Source organism: Lagopus leucura, unplaced genomic scaffold, assembly GCF_019238085.1.
Source record: "Lagopus leucura isolate 7727_CA_CO unplaced genomic scaffold, USGS_WTPT01 Super-Scaffold_100024, whole genome shotgun sequence".
In the NCBI taxonomy this organism is placed as follows: domain Eukaryota; kingdom Metazoa; phylum Chordata; class Aves; order Galliformes; family Phasianidae; genus Lagopus; species Lagopus leucura.
The window spans coordinates 6,822,768-6,844,103 of record NW_024962276.1 but is presented as its reverse complement, the minus strand read 5'-3'; the positions used below and the strand labels follow the sequence as shown (position 1 = coordinate 6,844,103).

At 44.6% G+C, this 21,336-nt stretch overlaps 1 protein-coding gene across 2 annotated transcripts in view; it reads right to left on the bottom strand.

Annotated features, from left to right (window-relative positions):
• The window catches only part of VPS53 (VPS53 subunit of GARP complex), a 48,726-nt gene that overhangs the window by 17,657 nt on the left and 9,733 nt on the right, over positions 1-21,336 (bottom strand). For both annotated transcript variants that reach the window (XR_006180587.1, XM_042879637.1), the window contains exons 5-14: positions 16,808-16,894; positions 16,438-16,553; positions 15,320-15,439; positions 10,846-10,924; positions 9,617-9,760; positions 8,795-8,937; positions 8,345-8,486; positions 6,772-6,873; positions 3,940-4,034; positions 3-245 (exon numbers count right to left, since the gene is read on the bottom strand). Coding sequence is in view for 1 of the 2 variants with exons in the window: in XM_042879637.1 (XP_042735571.1) it covers positions 3-245; positions 3,940-4,034; positions 6,772-6,873; positions 8,345-8,486; positions 8,795-8,937; positions 9,617-9,760; positions 10,846-10,924; positions 15,320-15,439; positions 16,438-16,553; positions 16,808-16,894 (1,271 nt within the window). In the remaining variant the exon portion in view is untranslated. The remainder of the gene's footprint in view (positions 1-2; positions 246-3,939; positions 4,035-6,771; positions 6,874-8,344; positions 8,487-8,794; positions 8,938-9,616; positions 9,761-10,845; positions 10,925-15,319; positions 15,440-16,437; positions 16,554-16,807; positions 16,895-21,336) is intronic.

Genomic DNA, 21,336 nt, shown 5'->3' with positions numbered 1-21,336 from the left:
ACTTGGGCAGGTTGCCAGACAGGATTTTCCAGGCGTACTCCCGAAGGTACTTCTGGAAGATGGTGGTCAGGGCTATCATGGGTTCACCTGTGCTGAGCTGGGAGCACTGCACCATGCACTTCTTATAGTACACAAAGAGGTCAGCACAGCTGGGCAGCACAGCTCCTCCTTCATCCACGTTGGGCTTGGGAGGCCCTTGGGCCTTGAAGTCAGCCACAAACCTGTCGATCAGCTCGCTGAGATTCCTGTCACAGAGAAACAATGGAAAGACACTTTAACATGTTGGGGAGAAGCCCTGTCTTACGACACCAAAAAGCACATTCCAGCAGTCCAGAATTGCAGCCCATTCTCATCTCAGCACAAGCCTTGTGCAGCAGTGAGGACTGCGTTGGTGCATTTGATGCAAGTGCATGAAGGTTATGCTCAGATTTCATTGCTGGCACCAGTAGAAGCAGCAGGCAGACTTTGCAGATCAGTGGCCTCCAGAGCTCAGCTTTCAAAGGGATGTGCTTGAGATGGCACTCCATCAGCCATCATGTGGTTCTGCTTGAGTACCACCTACTATTGTCGCCAGTGATTTATTATAACCTGGTCCTTACTCAAACATTTTGGTGTTTTTAGGCAACAGTAAGCTTCTCTCCATCGTTTCACAGTGACAAAAACACTTCTAAGCATGGCAGAGGTCCAGAAGGAGAGGTGATGTGACTCCTCCCCAGTAAACATACAGATCGCTGCACCAAAAGGATGAGCTCCTAGCACAGATGATCTGCCTGGGCCAAGCTAATCTACAGAGCTGTGCTGGTAATGCCAGGGCTCCAAAGTGTGAAGCAAGACTCTCAAGCTTGAACTTGGCTCAGAAGCTATTCAGGTAGATGGTTGCTTTCTGCTTTGATGACTTGTCGCAGCTCTGATTCCACAAATACACAGTTCCAACAAGAACTGCAAAACCATCAGGCTGCTAAACTTACGTGACAGATCTCTACACTGGCAAGAGCAATTGAACAGTGAACTGAAGCATTGATTGTACTTGACCACAATGAAGCAAAATCTCCCTTCCCCCGTGGCTGTACGCCAACCACACAGATGGTGTTGCAGGAGGGCTCACATGTGCTATGAACTGCAGCATTCCTTCAGGTTCCCTAGCAAAACAGACGTGGCTTGCCCCTTGTCAAAAGTCCCACTAAATTAAACAGCTGCATCTCTACCTCTGCATCTGCACTTTACTCCATCTGTGCAACAAAGTGGAGCTTTCTTAGCACTCACCAGCCACGTGTTTTTTTCAGGCTCTCAGGGCACAGTGAGGAATGTCAATGGCTTTTCATTATGTTTACTCCACATGCTCTCCTCCACTCTGAGGCAAAGTGAAATGTATCTGCATTTCTCTGGTTGTCGTCCCCCCCGTCCTCTTGTTCACGGGGTGCACAAGCAAACGCAGCTGTCCAAATTGCTGGGAGAGCAGTGCCAGAACTTTGTGCTTCTTCTGATCCTAACCTGGACAAAGTGCCTGGCAAAGAACGTGCTCAGTTTATTGCAAGATGGAAACGAGCAAAACATCAGGATACTGCGCACACACCTGATGTCAGTGATTCTTCCTCCTAAGTTTCAGCTGGCTCAAAGACAATATGAAGGCTGACAGCCTTTTGTGAGTGTTGGACAATGGAAGCACAAACCATGTGGCAGAAAAACCTACTGGGAGAGGAAACACAAAGAGGGCAGGAGAGCAACAGAAAATGAGCATCCTCTCCATGCAGGTTCTGCAAAAAGGCTCTGCTCTCTGGTAGTGCAGATGTGATACTTCCTAACAGTAGCATACCTACTGGGAGCAAGAACTGTCCAAACTTAACCAGGAAAAAACATGAAATGAAATCATATGAACAGAATTGTCTTCTGGCTTCCAAGCCCAACCTTCCTATTATTCCTCTTTTAAATTCCACTCAATCTATTCAGAGATTTTTCTGCATCTCTGGCCATTGCAAGAGGAACTACGCACTCTTCAGAAAGAAGAACACAGTGCCCAGTCACTCGATCTGTTGAGTGGTGTGAACAGTTGGCATCAGTTGGGCAGGGGGGAAGGGCAACGGCTCTGAGGTAGCTTGGATCACTGGAAGGATATTTCCCACGGGCTGGGTGTTATGGAAGCCCCTTTGCTCATGATGCTGCAAAGAGCAAGTGCCAGTTTTCTAAGCAATCTGAATAAACACAAACACTACAGCATGCTTGCACACAACTCTGCACCCTCTCTGCACTGCAGACCCGACAGAGCCATTGCTCCAGCAGAAGGGTTTAGCTCACACATGTACCCATCTATTGCTCCAGCAGATCACAAGGAAGAGCTGAAGACGTGTATCCCTGCGGGGAAAGAAATGAAATCTGCTTCACTGTTAAGAAATCTGATATTTACACTGCAGTTATGAGTGGAGAACAGCATCTTTAAAGCTCTTCTATAGCAATTTAACAGGAGACACCTGAAAGATTTTGGCACCGTGTTTCTTTAAATGGGTATGGAAACAATTTTTCAGGAGGAAAGAACCAGGCAGCTTTCTGCCACAGACTTAAGCCAACGGTGAACTGCCACACTGCCTCCTTTATCCAGACACCCAGCATACAGTTATCTAAGGAACTCCTCATTTTCAGACATCAGTAACAGATTCCTCACAATTTCAAAGGGGGAAGAAGAGTGAAGAATCAAAGAAAAGCAATTTTTGGCAGCCAGGGCAGCATGGGGAATACTGTGGCAGTTTCTCTTTGAACTCCTTTCAGCCTGTGGCTATAAAGCTAATATAAAACATCTCAGGATTGAAAAGGAAAAGGAAAAAAAATAAAAGCAACTGAAAGGATTGGGAGCACAGTGGGGTAGAATTACCAAAATGGGGATTCAAATGGCCCCCAGTGAGATGGGCAGAAATATTCAAACAAGTTAGTGCTTGGATCACTGAGAAGGAGGAAAAAAATCAGCTTCCTTTTGTTTTACAACAGAGTGAAACCCAACCTCAGCACAACAAACTATTGTGTGCAATTGTAATTTTCATTATTAGGCATAGAAGCTCTGAAGCCTTTCTCAGGATGAGTATTTTGCAGTATGGACAAAACCAAGACTCTGAGCTTTACCTTCTGCACACTTGTGTGTAAATTCATGGAAGACAGAAGGGCACAGATAGCTGAGGTACACGAGGCGGCCGCCTGACTTTATTTTCCCAGCCACTAACCCACACTAAATGACTGCATTCAACCTTTTTCAGCTATCTTCTCTTCCAGCTGACACTGCAGTTGTCACAGAGATGATTTTTAAATCCTGGCGTGAATCAAGTTGCACAAAATATGCGATGAGAGTTCTAAAAGCTTCCCCGAGTTGCAAGCTGAAAGCTCCTTTCATTGAAGTTATTTTGCTGTAAGTCAGAGGAAAATGAAGTAGGGTTCTAGGGATTAAAACCTCTGACAAAGCCCTAATCTGTGACCAATGATAATGTTATCTCACAGCCAGCTCATCTACAGCAGCTTTCATCTGAAAATCTCAAATAACTTCTTTCTTTAAAGCAAATCTTGAAGCTCCTCTGCCACGGAGCCACTTGTGTATTTTACAGAACGAGCAAACCTACTATTTGTGGAAGATGTGAGACAGAAGGAAGCCCTGTGTCTGCAGTGGGAATTGCAGAGGGAACAGGAGCAATTTCAGAAACACTAAAGCCTCTTCCGCAGAAAGGCAGCGGGCATCATTCCTGCAGGCTTTGGTGATTTCAGCTGAAACCAACATCCACAGCCCTCGGAACGCTCAGTATTTCTTTACTGCTCTCCAACCACGAGTTTTGCTCGTGAACTGAAAATAAGAAAGCAAACTTTCAAGAAATGCACCTTCTGTAGCTTGCGTACGGAACCCAGAACAATGCAACAGCAAAGCACATTCAAAAGCAAACAAAACTGGAAGAGGATGCCATTACTCACTTGTCTTGGGACTCGATATACACATAAAGGTGAGGCTCGAAGCACTTGGAAACAATGCCATGGAAAGGATTGTCCGGGACTTTCGGCTTCTTTGGCTGTAAGAAAGCAATTACAGCGTTGGCTTTGAACCTGCCCTGTAAGATCTAGGAGAAATCATAATGCAGCAGCATGGAGGATCTGAGCGTTCAGAAATACAGCACTGAAATTTGTTGACAAATAACCAAAGGCAGTACAGACAAGGTCAGTGTGTCCCAGCCTCCCTCGCTCTGAAAGAGCCGTCAGCATTCCAGAGTTATTTTTTTACTTGTAAAGTACCCTCTATCCTTCAAGGGAAGACTTTTCCATGCTAAAAGATATCAGTAGGGAATAAAAGCTTAATGCAGTTTGTAAATAAGGAAACCTGCTCTCTTTTAGCAGAAGTAGTCACCACTGAAATGAAATGCAGCAGTTATCTGCAAGTAACCTTGAAAAATCCCTATGTTTTGGAACATTAAGGAAAATAACTACAGACTTCATCTGAATGAATATTATTTAGATAAACGGAATGTAATTACTGCACTTGGAATCATCCAGGCAACGTTACAGGATTGCTTCCACTGTAAAACATGTTTCTGGGGATGCAGAGTTCTACTCTGAAGTCACATTTAGAGTATTAAGCACATACGCCATTTGGGAGCCATCCAGTTGAGTTTTAGTTTAGCACTGTGCTCTGTAAAGTGGCCAAGCACATCTCACTGAAGCCACTGAGTCTACTCCCATGCTTAAATATGCACATGCATCAGGCTGGACAGAGGCTTTAAGCTTTGCCTTACAGCCACATTTTATTTTTGAGATGACAAACAATTCTCCCCATTGCTTGCTGGCGAGCTGACAGTTTTTTACTGCCTGCAAAGAACTCTGTGCAGAGAGGCAAGAGTTCCATTCCAAAGAGACAGGATCAGCTCTCAGCCAACGAAGATACGATTTTTTTCCAGTTGATTTTTCTTTTTTTTTTTTTAAAGCATTAAAAAAAGCAAAACAAGAGAGCCTAAAGGACACCCTCTCTTAAATAACAGGAATGGTGGCACCGAGCTGTTGGCAGAAATTGCAAGGCACAGATTTCTCAGGAATAATTAAGACTCAAAGACACAACGGATATGAACCTATGGCTGCAAACTTAAAGCAAGAGAATGGTTTCATGGAGGCCAGAGCAGCCCTGGGAGCCTTGCTTCATTCACCTCCCCAGCAGCAGCAGGACTGCAGAGTTCTACAGCGCTGGGAGAAAGCCACTGCCCAGCACTTCCTGCCCAATCCTCTGCCAGTGCCTGCCTGTTTCTGCCAGATGCACGTGCTCATCAGAGCTGGAAGGAAAACAATAGGTGGTAATTACAGAAACCTTCCAGCCGCCAAGCCTCAGCAATGGCAGCGCCAGCACAAGGTTGCCCATTCATTATATTTATGATTTACCAGGCTGGAGGAGCTGAATCCTAAAGCACAACTGCTTTTTTGTGTGAGTGTGTCTTTGCATCACGCTGCTCCCAGCATGTCTGGTGGAGAGAATACTAAATCTTTTAACAGTAGCGCTGAAGCTGTATTTTGGTGTGTGCAATCCTGTCCAAAAGCTGCAGATGTTTAAGCTATTTCCTCCTCGAGTTCGATGGAAATAATAAAAGGTTACTGTTGTCACAGTAAGGAGGCCTGCAGCTGGCCCAGTTTCCTTTCATTACCATCCAAAGTAAACAGTTTAAATCTAACTGCTAGGATCACTCAAAGAGGTTCTTTTTAACATGGATTTCCCCCCCCCCCCTCACTCTTGTGTTTTCTCAGCACTGATGTCTTGGGGCAGCTCTACCACTCAGAACTCCTCCTCTTCAACCCTTCCTTTCCCTTCTCTCCAGCAGCAGATCAGTCTTCCACCATCAACCCACCAGCACTAAGCAGCTGCTGGCATTTTGGAAATCAAGTATTGAGGTGTTTGGTGGAGGGCAGAAGGCTGCCCTGCTTATGTAAAAATCCAGATGGATAACACCCAACTCTGCTGAAAAGTGAGCTACTACCCCACAAATTATTGGGACATGGGTGTGAGGAGGTCCTAGGGCCCTCATCACGGATCAGGATACCACCTGGAAATACACTGTGAAGTCACCGAGCACAGAGAGGTTACCTGTCCCAAGCAGCATAGAACTGAATGCTTAGAAAATGCCTGTCTGCTGAGTGAAAAATAGAGAGCTCACACACTTTGATATCCATGCCAATTAAAACAAAAGTGCTCACTATTCACTCCTTTAGTATCTGCAGAGGGCTTTGGAAACTCAGTGCTTTTACAAGCAGTTAGGTGTTACCTGCAACACAGAGGCAGCGGATGAAAAACACCACAAATATAAATCCTACAAGTAACACCTTTGGAGCAAAAGTCTAAAACTGACATTTGAAAGTTCAACGAGGTGTCTGATGGCTCCAGACTTAGTTTCCTTGGCTGACAAGGCAAAATATGAATTGCAGGTCTTTTTGGGATCTGAAAACCCAGCCATGGCAGGCTCTCTTTCTTCGACAGAAATTCTGCAGTTACATTTGAGCTGTTGCTGCATGAGCTAGAACAGAATCCTACTTGCGTGGTGGGACTGTCCCTGCACTATTAACTGAAATAAAGATTGCTTTGGTTTCAGTGAAATGAGCCGCAGCAAATCAGTCATACTGGGAGCTAGCATGCTGCCCAGGGAACCAAAACTGTGCTAAATTAATTGCTGTGAAAACAAACCTTTCCAATCAATGTCATTGGAAAAGCTTAGATGCCACCTGAGATTTTGACACAGAGACTGACTCACTGACAAGTGGAAAGCTCTGAAGACTTACTTTGTCTGTATCACTTTTTTCAATTACAATCTCATCCGTCTCTGCCCCAGTTTCATCCTCTAGAAATGGGTTGGTGGAAGGAGGAGGTGCTTCTGGCTTCTTCTGTAAAGAACACACCAAAAAAGGAAGCTCCTTAGAGAACAGCCTGCTTTGTCTCCTGTCCACACGCTGCAGCCATGTGCTGCTTTACTGAGACCTTCAAAGCGCTGACAGCAGCCTGACTTCTCCAAGCACAGAGGCAACTGCAGACCTCCTCTTCAGCATTTGAGCTGCGAAGCTCTCTATGCTCACACTCACTTAATCATCCCTGGAAGGGGCATTTTGATTAATGAGAAATTTCCACCCCCTCAAAGCCCACACACCAGAGCTCAGAAAGCTTAAGAGGCAGCAGCAGCAGAGTATTGGCCTCTGGTTATTCCTTAGTAAAGGACCAGAGCTGTGGAAGTACTCAGCTGTGGGCAAGCTGCATAGCCACACTGAAAAGGGGACCAAGTGCTCCTGCTCAGAGCTGTGGGTGCATCTTTTCTTGAGGAAACAGATTCTAATGTGGGCTAGTGGGAATAAGCAGTACCTTTACTGGCCCCACCACACATCAGTGTCAAAGCTTGAGGGCACATCACAAAGAGGGAAGGAGAAACACTTTTCCTTTTTTTCAGGCCACATACATCCTCCCCTTCTGTTTTTTTTCTGTTACAAAAGCTTCTGTGCCTACCTTTTCCATGGGGATAACAACAAACCAGTGAAGTAAATCTAATTAAAGCTGCAAATTTGGTATGAAATTTGTCATAAAAATAAGGCTGTATTCTTGAGAGATTCAAATTCAGCCAGGAGGAAAACCTTACAGGACTTCCTTTTTTAATTAGCAGCACCTACTGATCCACAACAAATAACAACCAGGCCCAGCAGGCTTATCTTGTAGGGGGAATTAGCACATTTAAGTAGGCTTCCAGACACCAGCTGGACAGAGCAGCGAACCTCAAAGCAGTAGCTTCTGAGTCACACGTGTGCTCCATGCTCCCAGGGCAATCAGCTGGCAGAGCACCTGCCTGAGATTTCAGGCTGAAAAAGCACAGAGATGACCCCAGAGAAATTCACTGAGGAGGTTCTCTTGGCTCTGGCTTTACAATCTGTCAAATGAGACACTGAAAAATGGAAGTTATCAATGGCCCTACAAGAAAAAGTAACCCAAGAGAATGTGGGATTGAAAGCTGGTACCTTGTGGTAAATGTGGTAAGAAGAAATGAACAAAAGAGACAACTTTTGGTTATAACGTGTCATCAACACGCAGAAAACAAACATTATGATGCAGTCACCACACCATAACTATTTTGTGGCTCTCCATACCAATGTGGCTTCAGTTGCAAACAGCAGTGCCCAGGAGAACCAAAAAAGTACACAATCTAGTTTCCTTCCCAACTGCAACCCACTGAGCACAGTCACACTAAATGTTCTACCTGCCAGGGGAGGCTGCAGGTGACATCTTTTCAGGTCTCCCACTACTGCAGCTGTGTGTGAGTTGGGCCCTTTTTTCCCCCTAGGAAGCTGTGGGTCTGCTCTTTAGAAATCCCCTTACCACTGTGCCATCAGCCAGAGTGCAGCCTGAGAAGCGCTTAGCCAGAAGTCCTTCAAAGTTGGTTGTCCTCTGGATTGCAAACAGAAGCAATTTCACTTCAATTTCCTTTGCTCTTGTACGCATTATCTTGGCAAGCTCTGTCCTGAAAGAGGGTGACAAAACAGGAAAAACAATGTGGTTTTCTATAAAGAGAAAGATCCAGAACTTGAGATGGTAACTCATTCTATTCCCTAGCAACACTTTTCATCACATAAGTCAAGCTAATTCTTAAAGATGCTCTCTTCAACAACTTCTCAAGTTCTTCACTCTTGCTCTTAACCACGGGCAAATTCTACACAGATATCTGGATGCTACCTTTAAGGTCGCACAGCTGTGTGCCCTGTTTGGCAGAAGAGATGCCAATCCTCTTCTCTAGGAGCGTGGCTCTGCTGGGGAGCACCACGAGCCTACCTGGTGACGTGGCAGAACTCCACAGCGATGCGCTCCGTCATGCACCACTCCTGGGGGAACATGCGCCCGTACTTCTCCTCGTAGTCCACCAGCTGACGTTTGATCCACGCGTAGCGCCTGTCGATCTTATCCAGCCAGGCGACCTGAGGAGGAGAACACCACCCTTAACAGCAGCAGCTGCTAATAATTCTAGAAGTGCTCAAATTCACGCTAGACTGAAAATCTCCTCGTGCACGAAGGTACTGCTGAAAACTCAGCCCAATGATAATCCATTCTGTCCTACCATCCGCTTTGTTTCGCTGAGAGGTTCAAGAGAACAGAGGGATGAGAATGCTGGAACTCCTGGAACACAACTGTGGGGTTGTGTTCCTACATACTTCTAAAGGAGTTCTTGCAACATGCACAGGATGGAATGTTTCTACCATCAGGACAAGAAGCTGAAAAATTAGCTACAAAGACTGATCTGTTTCCTGGGGTGGGCGCCCCCCCCCCCCCCTTTTCCTCCTCTTAGTGTTGTTTTACTTTTAAGATTTTTGGGTTTGCAACTATCAGAATAAATTTCCAACACTTCAGAGGGCAGAAAGCACATCTAACTTGAATTTATTTATTTGTTACAGTGCAGACCTCTGAACTTAAGCTCTAAGAGGAGAGGAAGTCATTCTGGTAGCCTCCCAACCCACCAGCCTGTCCATGTCAGTGCTCCCAGCCCTCAGGTCAAACCCAGACTGCCACAGGAAGCTGAGGAAACATGAACTTTGCATTTTGCTCTGCTCTGCAGGAGCATTTACAAAATCCCAATGCAGCTCACAATGCTTTCCTTACATCTTGATTTTCCTGGAAAAGGACCAGATACTCTGAGAGGTGTTGTTTAATAAATTTCTTGATGATTTCCTGCTTGATTCTGGGATCCAGGACATTGGCGACGAGACACGCATCACGCAGGACATTGCTGGGTCCACCAGGTCTCTGTCAAAACAAACAGATGATTTAAGGTTAAACAACAGAAGGGGCAATTGTAAGTTGTACTGCATCCACGTTACCTTTGCTTTAATCTTTTTCCATTACTCTCTTCTCATGCTCTCAGTGTTATCACTTAACCATCTTTCTTCGGTTGAATGAAAATTGAGCTCCCTCCATTTCCCTGGCCATAAAAGTTGTTTTGTGGCTCAACTACTGCAGAAGTACTGCAACCTCCTTCACAAATAAGAACAGTCATCCCATCTCTTCTGCAAACCCCTTCATTGTCCTACATATTCTGAAAAGCAGCTAAAGGAAAGGGGCTGCCATGGGACAACCTCTTTTCTGCAAAAGGAAGGCTAAATAAATGTGGAAAATATAGCCTAGGGATGATCAGCTTGCAACAGAAAGCAGCACCTGCTGGTCTGTTTTGGCCCATACGAAGATGATAGTGGAGAATAAAAAGATTTAGAAGCATTTAAAAAAAAACAACCAAAACAATGCTCTTTTGAAGCTGCTTCATGTACACACAGATCCATCCTTCACCAAGAATCTGTTCCAACTACTTTCCTCCTTTCTGTACTTCTGTTAGCTTTGTGAAGAAACCAGTAGAGCTGGTATTTTGAAAGACAGAACTAGCATTTTCTTTAGAATAAACTCTATTTCACACCTACTCCCATATTGCTCCCAAACGTTTGGATTCATAATTTGGGGGAAGCACGCTTGCTGCCTTAGCCTTTGCCCAGATCTATATCTGTGCTGAATAAACCAGAGACAAATCTGATGGCAGCGTGTCAACAGACAGCTGGTGCCTGGCTTCCCCTAGACATGCACAGACCTTTTGTGTCTGACAAATAAGCAGCAATATGGAGAAACACACCTGGGTTAGATGCTAAGGGTTCATGGCCCCACTGCGGTCTATATGGTCACACACAGTGTTTGGGGTATTCCTTGACTAGCATGCAGACCTCACTACAACAGTTGTGTTCTAACAATAGTCTGACTTTGAAAGTCACCAGGATGATCCAGAAGTAAAATGAGGTAGAAGCTGAGGACAATTCTGTTGGCAAGGTTTCAGCAAGTGAGAACTTTACCTTTGTACCTTGGGAAGGAAAGGCTTCCTCAAAGTCAGCCAGGATCTGCTGTCCTAATTCATTCTGTGCTGCCTTCACCCTGATGATGACAGAAAAGACACAACGTTGTTCCATTTTGCACACCTTGCTCTGAAGGGGACTGAAAAAGCTAGCAGCTCCACAAGGTTTTCTTAAAGGACAAAAAAAGCAGCCTGAAAGAAAAAACCACCCACACTAAGAAGGCATTATGTCAAAACTGTGAAAGTATTTTCTCCCTGAACGACACTTGGATGACAACTCCATCTGTACAGCATCAATACAAGTCCTTGATGCTCTCGTGCTGCTGAAATTTAGTATTTCAATAACAGCCAGTTAATCAGCTGAGAAATCAGCACAGCGCCTTTAATGCCAGGTCTTTACATTTGTGGATGTTGATCGAGTTTCAGAAGCACGTTTCTAACACGGACGTCTCCATCTTCATAATGAACCTTTCACAGTTCCAGGTGCACCGACCTATTTTTAAATGCATCCATGTGAATTGTGCTGGCTGTGGTTTTATCCTATAAATCCCAACTTAAGAAGCATAAGAGCAAAGGTATGAAATGGATGAAAAGGTTTGACGAGACCACAATCATGCTCTTTATTTAGCTGAGAGAATAAGGCTTCCAATTTCCAGAAATAAAAGTCAATATGGCTTAATTGATACTTTGAGAGAAATGGAAATGCCTACACATGCTGGAAAGAGCCAAAACAAACAGTCAGACCCTCACACCCCTCTGCAGCCCTTGAATTCTTCCATCACTTTTTATAATGCTGGAAACACTTGAAGGACTAAACTGATTACTCAAAACAGCAGATTTTTCCATTGAGGCTGATATGTTTCAAAGGATGGGTTTTGTGAAGGCATTTGTTCACACCGTGGAAAGAATCTGTTGTTTGGTTTCTTTTTTTGTTTACGAATCCTCAACATCAACAAGGACTGATCTGTTTGTTTAATCTGCCCCTTCCAGGTTCGTTTCACTGGAACACCAAGAGCTGAGCTGACAATGCTGGAGAAAGGCCTGGCTAAATGAACGCTGCCAAATGGAGAAAGTTCTAGTCCTTCCAAAGCTATGGTTGAAATGTGACTTCATAATGATTTAGCTGTATGTACGACCTGTCTTATCTGGGATTTCTCTGTGGAGGTTCTGCTTGAAAAGCCTCCTGCCTGTGATGTCAAACACAAGTCTCACTTAAGCTCTCTGCTTCATAGGAATGTTTGGAAACCCAAATACCTTTCCAGGTAGAGATCCACAGCTAACACCCTCATAGCTGCAAAACAAAAGAGATGCGCTAAATGCTGAAATAGGAGCAAGAAATTTAAGCAAGGACAACTCAGCCCAGCAGCCAAACTACAACCATAATCCTGCTTAGACTGCACAAGTAAACCCCATCAATTAATGTGAAGAAGCATCACAGAACAAAACCCTCTTATCCTCCTCCAAAACAAACCAAAAAGATGCTTAAAATGGATTGAAAAAGTGCATCTTTTCAATGAAGAAACAAGAAGTCTTGAATTTCACAGGAATGAATGAGTTTGTATAAATAACTGCAGCCATTAGCTGTGGAACTTCCCATCAGGCAGCAGCTGCAGCTCAAGCACTGAAGAGCAGAGCAGCCAGATTCCTGAAGACTCAACAAACCCAAGAGAGGCACGGTCAGGCAGTTAAAAGCCCTGTCCACAGGCTTTGTTGTTTTAGGCTTTGATTCAGGAAAGTACTTAAGGGTATTCTTAATGGGGATTCTCATATCCTTCAATTAAGAAACTTGCACGAATGCCTTGCAGAGCTGGGATGCTAAGAGAAATATCTTCTTTTAAACCTGACCTGCTTAAAAATAATCTCTTGATGGCAAAACAGCAAAATAAGTTCCAGCACATTCTTGCGTGCTTTGCACAAGAAGGGTAGTGTAGGGAAATCAAAGCAGCTGGAGCTTTAGGTACATGCAGCCAACCTCCCCCCAAACATTTGGTTACTTGGGGGTTAGAGATTTTTGTTTTCCTGACTTTTGTTTTACTATTAGTGGCTTTTGTTCTGTTTCTCCACCACAAAAATAATAATATTAAAAAAAAAAAAGCACCCACGAAACAAAACAAACCTCACACTTAAATCTCAAATGACAGAAATTATTAGAAGCCATAACTGCTTCAGCCAAAGCTACCAGAAATCTTAAACCATGCCTGGCATCTTGTTGGGATGCAAAGGGGCTGAGCGAGCCCGTTTTGCTGGGGCAAACAACTTAGCATCATCTTTATTGGAAATACTTTCCAAGCTTTTCTCCACTCTCTGCCAGGCTTCAGCAACATGCATGGGTGGGTTGGTGACCACTAATTGTAGCTCCTTCTACAGAGGGAAAACAGAAGGGAACTGAGAACAAAATATCACTTTCTGCTATGACAAACAGCTTCCATTACACCAAATTTGAAGTCATTTTAGGAATATCATTAAGAAAATATTCTCTTTTGGATGTCAACTGTGTTATTTTGTACATGAATACCCAACAGGACCTCCGCAAGAACCCAACTGAGCGTTCAGTCAGGTTTCCAATGAATGCTTACAATGGGATTTTTGATTGTTTTCAAGGGTACAGAGGAGGTGGAAAGCAACCCTGAAAACACATCATTAGTTTCACAGCATCCAGGAGCAGAACTTCGATTGAATCGAGCACCCCATGACAAAGCTCCCATCCAACAACACCAAGCAGGCACTTCTCCTTCCCACGGCCTCCTGTTCATATTTGGCTTTGCTCCATCCACACCAAGGAAGAAAGGCTCTTTAATAAAGAGAGAATCTGCTCATTCAGCACTGCATATAATAGATTTACTGTATATAATAAACTTTGGTTACTGTCTGTGCCAAAACCTACCCATGCACTTTTGCTTTCAGGAGAGCCTTCAGCTGCACTATTAAACCAACCCAGGAGATACCAAACCCCAGCAATTTCAGTCTGAAAATAGCACTGAGAGGAGCCCGGTACACTTCCTTTGATGTTTCATGAATCAAGAAAGTGTTTCCAAGCAAAGAGAGAGGACAGTCAGCTCCAGGCTGGGCCCTCCTACCTCCACATGGAGTCAAGCTGCAACTGGGCATGGCCTCAGGCAGACCTCCCTGCCCTGGGTGTCAGCAGTGCAGAGCTCCCAGCACCAGCCGTGCAGCCCTCCTCACCCCACCAGCAGCATCTTCCATCACTACCAGATGGTGCAACTCGTGCTGTGTAAATACTGGAAGAAAAGCCCTAAAAGCAGCGCTAAAAATAGGAGAGAGTCTTGAGCTTTTCTGACCCTCATCTTGAAAGGAGACAAAAACAAAGGAAGTTCTCCTCCACGCCTCTGCCAGTCTCTCTGGTGCGACTCAGTATCTCTTTAATTATCAGCAACTATGAAAGCATTAAATAATTGTCCATTAGAAGGGGAAAGCCAGCCAGAATTCTGCACAGAGGCTTCAATTATCTGTGGCCTTACCATGGCCAATGACAGCAGCTTTCTGTCACTACCAATCTGGAAGAAAATAAATCAAGTTATCTTCCTGAGCATGAGGTCAGAACAGACAACAACCTAAACAAATGTCAGCGCTCTTCTGAATTTATCTCTCTTTGATGCTCATTTAAGCAAATGCTTATGGCCAAATACTTTGCTAAAGCAAGGCTCCACCTCTCCCTCTCGATTTAGGGTGGATCTTTATTTTGCTCAGTGTCATGAGTTCCACCTGGGTTTTCTGGAAGAGGTATCCATACCACAAAGGAAGTCCAACAGACTGACAGTGAATTATTACAGTTATCACTCAAACACTGCTTCCATCACTACACAGTACAGCTGCCATCTTAGCAAAGGGAGTCACCACTAAATTAATTAGTGCCTGGAAGACTCCTCTAGCCACCTTTGTAATGAGTAAAGTAGCCTCACGTATCAACAGGATGGTGGTGACAGATGTGCAATTTGCAAGCTGGAAAGAAATGCTATCAGATATGATTGCATTATTAAGAAGGCTCATCCCTAATGTTAATAAGTGGTTTTAACCTCTGAGCTGTGCTCAGCACTACAGCAGGCTGTTAAGTAAATGTCAGGCGTGTGGTGCAAGGCAAGTGAAGCCTGCTGTAAAGCAGGAAGAGTAGGTTTGGGCTGGGACAGACATGTTACCTAGAAGAGGGAGGGCCCTGTTCCTGAGAAACCCAAATGCAAAGTCAAACCAAAGCCAAGACCCAGGAGAGCTGGTGGCTTTGTCACATCAAGCTGCCACGTTCCACTGCTGAGAGCAGTAGGCACTTCCTTCTGGATCTGCACTACAACTCACCCCGTCACCGACTGCATCACTGAGGGTAAGGAAGCAAAGAAAGCTTCATCTCAGGGTTTGCCACAACCATGAAAGGGCCACCATCTTTAGGAACTGCTTCTGCCTAATGCTTTGCCTAACTTTCCAGCACAGCAGGGATGTGAGCGGTCAGTGCTTGATTGTTTTACCTTTCAGAAAGCTGTCGAATCTGAGGAATTCCCATGTATTTGTTGAAGTGCTCCAACACATTCACAACGCCTTGTAGAAGGTTGGCAACTTCCCCGTATTGTCTCCTTCTGGTCATAGCCCTGCAGAGGAAATTAAACATTTACAAAGGGGAGTTTGATGAAAATCCTGGGTGGCAGTTCCCAGGTTACCTCATCCATATGGCCTTTGCTGACATTCATTTTTCTAAAATACACAATTCTTCATTAACATTCCAATACAGCATTAAAATTTCACTTAACTGATGCTAAAATAAACCAATCCAGCACACATCTAACAACGCTGCAGAAAACATAAATGTCCAAACCAACACTTGGCAAAGAACGTGTAAACTACCCAACGCATCCTCTTCCCAGCAAGGGTCCGGAGGCAGTAAATGCTATTTCACTGTAATGACCTGAGTTATGCTGTCCATCATGGCACACAAAGTGTGAGTTAAAGCTTCACAGGGAGAACTGTTACACTGAAAAGCCATTAGCCTTGGCTTTTCTGTTAATAATTTTCACAGGGAACTGATAGAAGAACCAACTTGATTTTTATTTCAACCTTTCAGATCATTCCATCGGAGACAGCAGCCCAAGTAAAATTTAATTCTGACCACTTGACAACCCAGCGTTCGTGCAGAATTTGCTGCAATCCAAGAACAGGCTGTGCTTGGGTCTTGCAGCTTCACAGATGCAACATGTAAAAGCTGAACTTCCTCAGCCTGTGCGTTCCTCAAGCACATTAGAAAAAAAAAAAAAAAGACAACCAGGAAGGATTATTAGAAACATCTAATCCCACTTTGTACACAGCACAAGCTGCAAGGCCTCTCTGAACTTGTTTTCAGAACTAGAGCAGACCTTTCAGAAAGAGATCCCACTGTAGTTTCAGACTGCTAAGAATCCCCCAAACCTCTGAATTGCACATCCTTGGTGATGACACCTAACTCAACAGACTGCCTTACACTTTCATGAAGCCAGACTCTCATTCCCAACCTATTAAGTAAACTTCCCTCCAGAGATATAAGCAGCTGTTATAGGCCGGCTCTGAAATCAAGAACTCAGCAGGGTCAAAGTGCCACTAAAATTCACGTGCTTACTCCAGTGAGTCCACTCCCCCTGCCAGCATGTGCAGGTGGTTGAGGGTGGTGATGGAGGTGGTCAGATGGCGCTTGGCATGATCCAGCTGCTTGATGTCCCGTGTGATTTCTTTAACCTAGTGAATGAAAAAACAGCAATCTGGCTAAATATCAAGCACCAAAACTGTAAGGAGCCAAGAAGGGCTCTCTCTTCCCTTAGGAACTCCATGTTAGCTCTACAGCCAAATTGACACAAGGACAAGGGTACAGGCTCAACACAAGCTTGACAGCAAATTACATCCAAAGACAAAAACGTTCCCTTCTTAATAAGGACTGAAGCAAAAATCAGTGTCTTATCCCTTTTAAAGGCTAAGGGGAAACTGCTACTCACCATTTGTTCTGATTTTTCAGCCTTGTCTTTAATATCCTTAATTTTACCAAAGAGTTGCTGAATGGCTTTCTGGGCTTCTTCCAGGGCCTGAAAAAAAAAACAACAAGGTCAGAGTGGAGAGAAAGCTCACAAATAGTTTTCACCTTTAAGAATGTACAGCTGTTCCTCACAGCATCCTGGGCTGGGTCAGCAAAGAAAAGATCATCAGCACAACAAAAGCCAACCTACAGCAAGGGGTAGGGTGGGATTTCAGCCTGAGTGGACTGGTGCTTCCATAACCACCTCACAATAATGCTCAGTAAAATCTGATTGGGATGTTCCATGGAAGCACTGTGGTGACATGACCCACTGGGGTTAAGGTTGCTGCAGTGCATGTCCACTCACTAAGTGCGGAAAAATAAGCAGAGCTTCCTCCTGATCAATAAGCATTGAGAGCAGGGAAAGGAAACCTCTGATTAAAAGCTCTCTGCTTGATCAATTCTCAATCAAAAATGCACAACATATAGAGCACAGAGTACTGTTAGCAGGATACCATCCTGCTGGAAGACCAACGCCTATTCTGTTGATCCCATGCACACAAGCAAAAGCAGAAGTTTTGCAGGACAGTTTTGCAGTACCTACAGAGATCTAGCATGGAAAAGAGCTGGTTTGCATTTTTGTGCTGTTTTCCTGCAAACTTCTGGTCCCCCTCATGCATGCCTTACCCAGACAGTGCAGATCCACGTGGACTCAGGGAGTGGAGCCACACATCCAAAAAATCACACATTCACAATCTGCTTTCTGCAGTAACTCATCCCATTTTGCTTTCCTGCTCTGATAACGTTCCCAGCTCCAGTTCCACTTTGTTTCCCGCTGTTAGAAAGGCTTCTGTCCCTCCTTCTGCATCCAGCCCCATGACCAAGGTTATGGTGCTAGCTGCAGGCTCCTCCAGCAAAGAAACATAACACATCTTCCTTTAAAAACGCATCAGCAAACTATCTGCCAGGAGGTTTTGTTGGAATGTAGCTGCATTACAATAAAGTCTAAAAGCTGGAAACGCTTGATAATTCATTTTCCAGAGGAGGAAAGTCTCCTCTGAAATATCTTCTGAATCATGTGAAAGTTAACACTTTATCCATTAGTGTCACACAGCTATCGCACGGCATGCTCAATAAATGAAATGAGCACTCCACCAAGCTACAGGGACAGCTCTATTAGAAATGAACACCACCACCTTCTCATTTGGCTCCAGCTTGGCCCCCTCTTGGAATAAGGTTTTCTATCCCATTTAAAGGCACGTGAATTAAACGCAAACCAAAGAATGGTCCTTTCAACATATTTAACTGCAGCCTCTGTGCTCAATCCCAGCCCCTGGCTGCAGCACATGCCTCTGTGGGCCACTGAGCACACAGTAATGCTTCTCCCAGGGTCTGAGTAGGCCTGCATAAAGAAGCCAGCTCTGTACCTGAGGCACGTGGTCCTCCTGCACTCTGGAGGAAATGAGCACGCTGCCTCCGGTATGCTGAGCAAATTAAAACAGGGTTTTGTTCTCCTACACTGAAAACTGCCAAGAAAAGGCAAACTGGTGTCATCACCTGGTCCTGACACTTGTTGCTTTTACCTCCTTACAGACTCTGGAAAGCACAAAGGAGATGACATGCACCCCGAGGCCTCTTGCTGTTGTGCAAGCAGCACAGCCAGAACGTGGGGAGAGACTGATCCATGTTGTGTGTGCATCTCAGGGGAGGGCATGCATTCCTACAGCTGCTAAGAAAAACAAAAACCACACACACAGAACTGCTCATAAACACTCATTTCATCTCTTGAAACTTGCTTCCAAAGACTTGCCCAGCCATCGAGACATAAATCTGCAACTAGTTCAAGGGGCCGCTCTTGTGAATGAGCTGCACATTTCTTTTTTTGAGTTAGAAGAAACTAGCTCATCAATGTGCTTGCAGGGTTTTTTTTAATATAGTTTATATAATAAAGATGAAAATATTTCTCTTGAAGCATGCATTAGATTTGCCCAAGGTAACACTGTATGTAAATCCCTTTTTCTTAATCAGAAAGGCACTGTTAGATAGATCTGAGGGGAAGCTGAGAACGAACTGCAAGTGTTATTCAGCTCACAAAGCCTAATTAAACCTTGTAATGGTTCTTCTTTCAGGAAACCAATGAAAAATGTTGGCTGCAACATTTCAGCTGCAGCATCTGAGAGTAAAATATTGCACGTGTGGGAAGGAAATAAATTAAACCAAATCACTCCACCGTTCTGCTGAGTGTGAAGGTAGAGAAATGCAAAGAGCAAAACCACCTCATATTTGATCAGTAGCTCTCCTTACTCAGGGAGAAGGAATCGACAATCTAAGGAAGGAAAGCAGGTCTAATTCTTTAAGGCATAATAAAGTTGTTGTTGTTTTTTTTTTTTTTACTTCATATAAACGATTATTCTCTTGCCTATAAAAACGAGAGATGGGAAACTGCAGATGTGTTAAAGACCACACTTTATATTTTGGTAAGAATGCCTTTCCCTTCCAGTAAAGCCACGCTCTGCTCCTGTAAAGACAGTGAATCACGAATGTTAAAAGCATTTTGTTACAGCTTTTGTTTTTGGACAGAAATTCTAAAAGCAGAACAATACCAAGAGAATAGGAATTGCTCTCAAGGACAGAACTGGTTTACATGACAAAGAGCAGCAACCAGCCTTGCTCTGTGGCTTGACGCAGGCTTTGCTGTGCAGCACCAATTTGTCTCCTCGCCCTATGTGCAAATTGATGGCACTCCCAGCTGACGTACAGAAGTTATTGCACTTCCTTTCCTAAAGCATCTCAAGGGCTGAGGACTACTAATAAATGAAGAAATACCCAGATATGTCATCACCCATGGTTATATGAAACGAGGATGTTGAAATTAAGCCTGCGATGTACTGGAACATCATCATATGACTCTAATCAGCAACTGAGCCTGCAAGCTACAATTAACCCAGCAGCGTTATTTATGAAACCTGATGCAACCTCTGCAGTCCCCAATCGCCCAGCAGCAGCTGAGAACAGCCCTGGCAGGAGCCTGCTGCCCACAGAGGCCACAGCTACTCGTCCCAGGGCACCCAGCAGTGGTACATTGAGGAAAGAGGGCAGAAACACAGCAAGAGGCTGCAGGGAGAGCATGCAGGACAAAGCAACAGGCTTTGAGCGTTCTGCTTTTTTCCTGCTCTGGCTTTCTTCAGCCAGTTCTTGGAGTGAGGAAGAGGAATCTCTCCATTTAATGGGATGCACTTTTACCTGGCCCTGTTTCTCAGCCACTCTGTGTTAATGCAACGAAGCTCCCCTGCTCCTGGGTTAACAGCAGGGATGAAGAGCAGAACATTGAGAAGTTCACCCAGGAGCTGGAAAGCCCAGTTGCATCCAGCTCAGGTAAGGCAGGCAGACACTGAGCTCCACAAGTCATCACATTCTGTAAAGCAGCAGGAAAAAAGCACAGCACACCAACCAGCCACAGCTCTTTAAACCTCTTCACCCTGAGATGCAACAGAAGCAAGCCCATCAAACACACTACAGAACAACAGGGGAGTAAAGGTAAAGCATGAATCACTAAGAAAAAACTGCCTGCAAAATATCTTCATTGGCACTGACCCAAGCAGTTGTGAGGGCATCATCTCTTGTGGCATCTTTCAGCTTGATCTCCCAACCAGCAAAATGGGGAAAATAAATAACCTGAGTGAGAGGTGGGAAGAGACTGAGTCTAACAGTGCAATGCCAACATGAACTTTAACTCAGTATTTCAAAGTGAAGCTCCTTTGAAAGTTAATCCTGCAGTGATTTACAGCCATAGCAACAATGGCCAAGCCACAAAACAAAGCCTGAGTGACAGCCTGCAAATCCCCACAGCTCTGCAGGGGAACACAGCCATGGTGGCTGTCATCCCAGGAGGACAGCAGGTATGGCCCAGGTGTCACATCATGGAGATGCAGCACTTGAGGACACGTTTATTGGGCGTGATGGGGCGATGGTTGCACTTGGTGATCTTGGAGGTCTTTCCAAAGTTTACAACTCTATGATCCCCCACTCTACCCAAGACACAGCTTCACCATCTGCCACGGTGCTGCCCCATCCCTCCCAGCCAGGCACTGCATGTCCCTGCACTGGAGCAAGTCAACAAAGTGCCAGGAGTCACACAAACAGGGCAGTTAAAGTAGAGTGTTATTACCAGATGTCATTCATTTGGGGAAAGACCACATTTTCAGAGGCAGCTTGCTTGCTTTGGGAACTCTGAGATTTAGGACTGAGTCAGCTTTGTTCTGTCCCAGTAACAGTTAAAATACCTTGATAGCTTCCATATGCTCACTGGTGGTGTTCTAGAGACACGCTCCTTTTATTTGATTCTGGCCAATATATATTTCAATTGGATGTCATTACATCAGAAAGCTGCCCTCTGCTAAGTACTTTATAGACACTTGACACATCTGCCAAATTCGCAGCATCCAAATGAATTTTTAATGTCACAAATCGGGCTGCGGTCAGGACGCTGAGAATTTAATGCTTCTGGATTGG